We start from the raw sequence: 8,379 nt of genomic DNA, 5'->3' as shown, positions 1-8,379 counted from the left end.
CAACCTAAACGAGCGAAATTCACAATAGCGCTATTCTTCATCGAATGAGCGCCATAATATCAAATGAAAATTCGTTCGATCAGCACTTTCGACCACAGTCGATGATCGAATGTAACTCTTAATAGGGGTCATAGATTCTATGTATATCGCAAAGCTCGAGAACGGCTGAACCGATTTTTTCGAAATTCCAGACACCTTCTGCAGACGTTCAAAGGATGGTTATAGGCTAACAAAAATCTCGATACACAAAAGGGGCGTGGAACCTCCCATACAAACCGAATTTTTCATACTGCATATCTCTGGAAATGTTCATGGTAAAGTACTGGATCTTGATGTGGAGATATATAAGAACAATCGCATATGCTTGCAGAAAAATTGGAGCTATTGAAAAAGAGGGCGCGGTACCTCTTATACAACCAGAATATTTCATACTGCATATTTTTGGAAGCGTTCATGGTAAAATTTTTGAACTTGGTACGAAAATACAGATGCGTGCAACTAATTAGCAACGAAATTCAAAACGATATTGCTTGCAAATTATGGCCCCTATTATGAGTTGCATTCGATTTTCGACTGTGGTCGAAAGTGCTGAGCGAACGAATTTTCATTTGGTATTATGGCGCTCATTCGATGAAGAATAGCGCTATTGTGAATTTCGCTCGTTTAGGTTGTTCACAATAGTATATTTTTCACCGCTGAGAAGCTTTGTTTACAAATCGAGCAAACTAAATAGTGTGCTTATACATATTTATGTAAATTTGTTCTAATTAAAATGAAGTAAAAAAGAAAGCAAGTTTATAAAAACGTGGTAAAATGAGTACAACGAGTTCTGGTTCAACGATTCGTCAGAGGATGAGAGCTTAGTAAACTGGCCAGGAGTAGCAAATGTTTAAGAGAGTTTAAGTTTATTAGTCTTTCGAATATATTTTGATATAAAATATATTTAAGAAATTTGTCTACAGATTCATTAAAAAGTTCCGACCATCTAAAGAGGCGTTTGTGAGCCAAATCTATTTAAAATATTTTAAAACTATCAACAGCGCTACGATTTTGTTCTCAGAGATCGTGCCAACAGAGTATTGGGATTTTCTTTCACAAGTAAAACCAGCCTTTCGAGCTTGTGTTTAGTATTCACGATGTTAGAACTGCATGAAATTAATAAAAATTGTTTAAAATTAGTGTCTAGCCGCCAAAATGTAAGAAAACATATACAAAATCATACATTTTTCACAATTTTCTAACACTTCGCTACACCATCGAAAGCAAAATTCTGTTCGACAGAAAATTCGATACTCAACGAAAATTTCGACACGCTTGCATAGCTCATAATACGAATTTCACTTTCGATCTTCGATCTTCGATAGCCAGCGAAGATCGAAAATCGAATGCAGCTCATAATAAGGGCCTATGTTTATTTATTTATTTTTAATAATTTTCATTTAAAATATAATTCAATCTATAACAGAAACCACAATAACAAAAGTTGGAAAGCTTGCACAAATTGCAAAAAAATTAATCAAACTTAAAAAAATTGNTAGCATCCATCCATCTAAGACATAGATTCTATGTATATCGCAAAGCTTAGGAACGGCTGAACCGAAATTTCGGACACCTGCTGCAGACGTTCAATGGAAGGTGATAAGCTAACAAAAATCTCGATACACAAAAGGGGCGTGGAACCTCCCATACAAACCGAATTTTTCATACTGCATATCTCTGGAAATGTTCATGGTAAAGTACTGGATCTTGATGTGGAGATATATAAGAACAATCGCATATGCTTGCAGAAAAATTGGAGCTATTGAAAAAGAGGGCGCGGTACCTCTTATACAACCAGAATATTTCATACTGCATATTTTTGGAAGCGTTCATGGTAAAATTTTTGAACTTGGTACGAAAATACAGATGCGTGCAACTAATTAGCAACGAAATTCAAAACGATATTGCTTGCAAATTATGGCCCCTATTATGAGTTGCATTCGATTTTCGACTGTGGTCGAAAGTGCTGAGCGAACGAATTTTCATTTGGTATTATGGCGCTCATTCGATGAAGAATAGCGCTATTGTGAATTTCGCTCGTTTAGGTTGTTCACAATAGTATATTTTTCACCGCTGAGAAGCTTTGTTTACAAATCGAGCAAACTAAATAGTGTGCTTATACATATTTATGTAAATTTGTTCTAATTAAAATGAAGTAAAAAAGAAAGCAAGTTTATAAAAACGTGGTAAAATGAGTACAACGAGTTCTGGTTCAACGATTCGTCAGAGGATGAGAGCTTAGTAAACTGGCCAGGAGTAGCAAATGTTTAAGAGAGTTTAAGTTTATTAGTCTTTCGAATATATTTTGATATAAAATATATTTAAGAAATTTGTCTACAGATTCATTAAAAAGTTCCGACCATCTAAAGAGGCGTTTGTGAGCCAAATCTATTTAAAATATTTTAAAACTATCAACAGCGCTACGATTTTGTTCTCAGAGATCGTGCCAACAGAGTATTGGGATTTTCTTTCACAAGTAAAACCAGCCTTTCGAGCTTGTGTTTAGTATTCACGATGTTAGAACTGCATGAAATTAATAAAAATTGTTTAAAATTAGTGTCTAGCCGCCAAAATGTAAGAAAACATATACAAAATCATAAATTTTTCACAATTTTCTAACACTTCGCTACACCATCGAAAGCAAAATTCTGTTCGACAGAAAATTCGATACTCAACGAAAATTTCGACACGCTTGCATAGCTCATAATACGAATTTCACTTTCGATCTTCGATCTTCGATAGCCAGCGAAGATCGAAAATCGAATGCAGCTCATAATAAGGGCCTATGTTTATTTATTTATTTTTAATAATTTTCATTTAAAATATAATTCAATCTATAACAGAAACCACAATAACAAAAGTTGGAAAGCTTGCACAAATTGCAAAAAAATTAATCAAACTTAAAAAAATTGTTAATTAGAATATATAGAAAATGTTGGGGTATGCAGTTTTGTAGCCCATTCAATTCTAGTTTAATAAAGTGGAAGCTTCAAGTCGCTAAAAATTACCGTTGATTCTTAGAATTTTTTTTTGTCGAGGGTGTTGCGGATTTTTTTCCATGTAAAAAAAGATTTTGATCATGTGTTATATGTATATATTCTAAAAAATCAACGGTAATGTTTAGCGACTTGAAACTTGCACTTTATTATACTAAAATTGAATGAGCTACAAAACTGCATACCCGAAAATTTTCTAAATAGTCTAATTAAAAATTTTGAAATTTTGATGACAATGTTTTGAAGTTTGATTAATTTTTTTGCAATTTGTGCAAGCTTTGCAACTTTTGTTATTGTGGTTTCTGATATAGATTGAATTATATTTTAAATGAAAATTATTAAAAATAAATAAACATAACTTGAAAGCAATATCGTTTTGAATTTCGTTGCTAATTAGTTGCACGCATGTGTATATGAAAACAATCACATACTCATGGAGAAAAATTGGAGTTATTGGAAAAGGGGTGTGGCGCCTCATATGCAACCGAATTTTTCATATTGTATATCTCTGGAAATGTTCACGGTAGAGTACTGGAACTTTATACGGGCGTGGCATCTCCCATACAAGTCGAATTTTTCTTATTGCATATCTCTAGAATTGTTCTTGGCAGAGAACTGGAACTTGGTGTGGAGATATATGAAATTAATCGCAGTCATTGAGAAAATATGGAGCTATTGGAAAAAGGGGGCGTGGCACCTACCATACAAGCCGGATTTCATACTGCATATCTCTGGAAATGTTCACGGTACAGTACTGGAACTTCATATGGAGATATATGAAATCAATCCCACACTCATGGAGAAAAATGGGCTCTTTGAAAAGAAGGCATGGCAAAGCACAAACGTACTGACTTTTACTTATCTTTGAATGTGTATATAATTCTTTTCTGGGCATGTTTGTGAGTGAAATCCTAAACGGCTGGAGGAATTTTAACAAAGTTTTGTGTTTGTGTTTGAGTGGGTCTTTGGATAGTTTAGTTTCACAATTTAACCCGCCAGTTAGCGCTGTAGTTGAGTTATTACTAAAAATCTTTTTATGATCCGATTTGGCGAATATTCAAAACATGTATCGGAAACGGTAAACGCAGTCCAATTGCAAAAGAGCTGAGGTGGTGGTGCTGAGGTCGAGTTATTACCAAAAATCGACAAGTAAGAAAAGGTGCCGTGGATGTCAGACTAAATCGATCTATTGAACCATTGAGTATATCGAACTCTCGTGTGTTACGATTGACCCAATGGATTTGATTTGCCAACATTATTATGCGTTAAAGCTTCATTCGGAGACACCAGGGTTGAGTTGTGCAGTGGTAAATCTCAAATCACCACCTGTCGAAATGCCTTAAAAGCCAGTTTCATGAAAGCAGTTTAATGAAAATTTATTTTTTTACTTGAATTTAATATGGAACCTGGCAGGAAAAAATCATTTTTTACTTATGTAAATTGTTTACATGAAACTAGCTTTTAAGGTATTTCATCTGAAATAAGTCTATGTACATTCAGTGCCGAACAGAAGTATTGGTACAGTGAATTTTTCGCAATATATGCAAAGTTTTTTATTCCAATTTATTTTCGATAATTTTTTATAAAAATATTGTACATTGTACACGATTATGTTTTCTAAATCTCTAAACTTTGTGCAAAACTCAAGAAAAATCATTATTCAATTCAGATTTTTTAGAAAAATTCTAAGTATGCAGTTTTATAGCCCATTCAAATTTAGTATAATATAGTGCAAGTTAGAAGTCGCTAGAAAATCGCGTTGATTTTTGGTAGTTTGTTTTCAGGCAAGTTCTTCCATACAAAGTATATTCGACAATTATTTTTTGTATGGAGAAAATTAGCAACACCTTCCACAAAAAAAAAAATGCCAAAAACCAACGCGATTTTCTTGCAACTTTAAAGTAGCATTTTGTTATACTGAAATTCAATGGACTATAAAACTGCATACTTATACTTCTAAAAAAATCTGAATAAAAAGTTGCAAATTCGTGTGCAAATTTAAAGAATTTCCCTGAGTTTCGCACAAAGTTTAGAGATTTTATTTTTATGTTTTTTGGTGTAAAATTAACTATATTTTTATAAAAAAAATATCGAAAATAAATTAGAATAAAAAACTTTGCATATATTGCGAAGAACTCACTGTCCCAATATTTTTGTTCGTCATTGTACATATAAAGGATTTCTGTTGAACAATGATACGCACCCATTTTGAAATTGACACCAACTATAAGATAGTTTCTAAGGCAGATTCACTATAGATCCGGATCATTGTTGCCGCCAGGGAACTTCTTCATGAACATAACACTTTGGTTAAGTTATTTAAGGCGGCAAACGACCACCAACCATAACCTTAGCCGATGAATGTGCCAATGGAAATCGTAAACGTGGACTGTTGGAGAAAATGTTGGACCTAAATGTTTAAACTAAAAATCTAATTTTGGGCGGGACAAAGTTCGCCCTGCTAGTTATTATTATAACCGTAATGTATGTATGTTTATTAAAAGTTAGCGAAAAATAATATATTTAATAGTTGTCCGTATTGCAAAAAACTCGCTGCACCGAAGCTGTGCATTAATTTCTTAATAATTTCGGTTTAAAATGTGGTACTTTTTGCGAATTTCCTAGCTGAGCTATTAGACACAAAAAATATCCCTTCTTCGGAAAAACAGAAAGAGAATTCTACTTATGGCGTTTTAGTTTCTACTAAAAAAATTACCTTCTCTTTGCCTTCTGCGCACAAATACATACTAAGACGGAAGGCAACATTTTTTGTAGAAACGAAAGCGCCATTAGTGTGAGTTATAGTCCCGTGGGGGTCACGCCCACTCTCACTCCACCGACACCCCAAAATCGTTGCACAAATTACAAAAAATTCCCCATGTTTTACCAATTTGCTTGTATAATTCGAAGTGTGTTAAAGGCAATTCGACAGCTTCACGAATTTCTTGTTTTTGCATATCCATCCCTCCAATATCTGCGTAACTTACATCGGGCTTTTCATCTGGTTGCAGCATCGATATTGAACTATCGGCTTCTGGAGGGAGCACGTCTACTAAGGCATTACTATGTTTATGCAATGCCACCGACGCCGATGGCTTTAATAATTCGCGGTCAATGGTAGATAAAATACGAACATAATAGTTGGAACCAGTTGTTGAACCAACTATCCCTGTGTTTTGGTCAACAGCTTCTAGGAATTGGCCAATCACTAATGGGACTGATTGAATGCGCTTGACTTCCTCTTGAGCGTGAAGATATTCTTTTTTTAAATTGCGCTGTTCATCTTTTATATATTCTTCTTGTACTTCTAGAAATTCAAGCGTTTTTTGTAGTTTCTGCAACATTAAAATTTTAATTATAATAGTTTTGCATGAAACATAAATTTAGCGTCTCCTGGCTTCCGTACGAATCTATAATATCGAAATAATCCTACAACAAACTTGCTTCCATAAATATTTAAATTTTTCCGAAAAGTATGAAATTAACACGCCATTTTTTACCTTGTATCGAACGTACAAATCGTCTATGTCTAGTTCATCCAAGGAACTATGAGCATCTTTTAACTTGAAATCGAGAATATCCTCCTAAGGATTACATTAAAATTAAATAAGCCTCTAGAATCTTGTTACATATACCTTTTCTGGAATAAACACCTCCATTTTTAAACGCGACAATAAATGAGCTGTCAATAAAAAATCTTATGAAAATGACTCTGTAAAATCTTAGGAGTAGTAATGGCAGCGTTTAATCATTTGATTAAATTAATCGATTATTTTTGTCCAATTGTCGATTTAATGCAGTGGTTGGCAGCCATAGCTCACTGAGCACTCTCACACCACATGTGTGTTTCATACGTAGGCATACATCAAGATAACCAACCGTTCAGCTATAGAAAAACAAAAAATGCACACCATTAGTACTTTTTACGCTGATTTTAACTATATAAATGTTATTTGCCGCAATTAAATAGTTGTGATATTTTAAAATATTAGTATTTGATAAACTGCGTAACCGATTCAAAAGGTAATGATGTCAAAATAAAGACAATTAATTATCTTCAAGCTGATATATAAAATGTGGGCTTAAATGCAGTTGGGCTCCAAATCTCAAATAAAAAAAAAAATATTGGAATAATTGAGGTGAGTATAACGGTATACTGTGAGGTGTAATCAGCTGGTGGCCCATGAAATGAAGTGTAGACAGCTTTTACGAGTAATCAGCATTGATTCTTTTATTTGAAAGTATTCTCTTTTTATACAAAATTTCTTACACTAATTTACACTAATACTTATAAACTACAAGCATTTACATAGTATGCAAAGTCAGCATATTTCTTCATAGTTATTTCGACTGTTGACAAACCGACACTGTCGATTAGTCACGTGAGTTGGTCAATGCGACGGCTTGAGTAATAATGATGACAAATGTAAACAGATATATATATGACTTTGAACTCCCGCTGAGTTCATTAGAATTTATTTGGGTCATAATCAAGAATGATAGAATACAAGATTGCGCCGATCAGAGAGGATTTTTGAGAATAACTTTTGTGTGACGTCACACTGGTGCAATTGCGAGAGAGAAATGCCAAAACGTGAGCAAGAATGGAAGAAGAAGAACAAATGTTGCAAGGAAAACGTAAACAAGTTGCACCAGTGTGACGTCATGCAAACAACGATTCTGTCAAATTCGTTAAGAGAGGAATAGCGGTCCGAGATCGGCGCAACCTTTGTATTCTCTCAATCGTGGGTCATAATGGCTTAGCTGTGTGCGGTCGATATTTAGTGTAATACTACACCTTCCTCCTTAAGAATAGAGTTATACGATTGCAGTCAATTGTATATATCTATTAGAAAGACTTAGTGACCTACTTAAGGTTTGCTTGAGTTTACAAAATTTTAATTGCTTTTCGGCTCTTATTGCAATTATTGCATAAAGAGTTTGTTGTGTGGGTTTTTATCTGTTTACATTTGTTTCACATGTGTCTTTTTTGTGCTGACTTTGCCTTTTTTTTTTTGAACATGATATGTTGTATTTTGTTTTCTTTGGCTCGTGTGCCTGTTTATTAATATGAGTAAACTGGAGTGCTTATTGTTTGGGTTTTTTTTGTTTGTTATTACTAAGGTTTTATACTGTTTTAAGTCTATTCTTATGAATTATAATTTCTTTATTTTTATTGTTTTTATTGGTATTTCCTATGCTATGTGGTATTAAAGTAAAATTGTTATTCTTATCAATACTTTTAACCTTATAGTATCCGTTATATTTATTTTCTAGCTTATGGGAGGCCTCTTCTCTAACTAACACTAAATCTCCTATGTTTATTTCCTTACTGTAGCTACTT

At 33.6% G+C, this 8,379-nt stretch overlaps 1 protein-coding gene across 1 annotated transcript in view; it reads right to left on the bottom strand.

Moving 5' to 3' along the window:
* The window catches only part of Rpt3 (26S proteasome regulatory subunit Rpt3), an 11,629-nt gene extending 4,825 nt beyond the window's left edge, over positions 1-6,804 (bottom strand). Inside the window, exons 1-3 of the mRNA XM_017630755.1 lie at positions 6,671-6,804; positions 6,536-6,619; positions 5,923-6,370 (exon numbers count right to left, since the gene is read on the bottom strand). Coding sequence (XP_017486244.1) covers positions 5,923-6,370; positions 6,536-6,619; positions 6,671-6,694 — 556 coding nt within the window. The 5' untranslated portion in view covers positions 6,695-6,804. The remainder of the gene's footprint in view (positions 1-5,922; positions 6,371-6,535; positions 6,620-6,670) is intronic.
* Between the last annotated feature and the right edge of the window lie 1,575 nt (positions 6,805-8,379).

Source organism: Rhagoletis zephyria, unplaced genomic scaffold (assembly GCF_001687245.7).
Source record: "Rhagoletis zephyria isolate East Lansing unplaced genomic scaffold, Rhagoletis_zephyria_1.1 Rzeph_scaffold_08090, whole genome shotgun sequence".
Taxonomy (NCBI): Eukaryota; Metazoa; Arthropoda; class Insecta; order Diptera; family Tephritidae; genus Rhagoletis; species Rhagoletis zephyria.
Note: the sequence above shows the minus strand (reverse complement) of the source record. Positions and strands in the feature narration are given on the sequence as shown.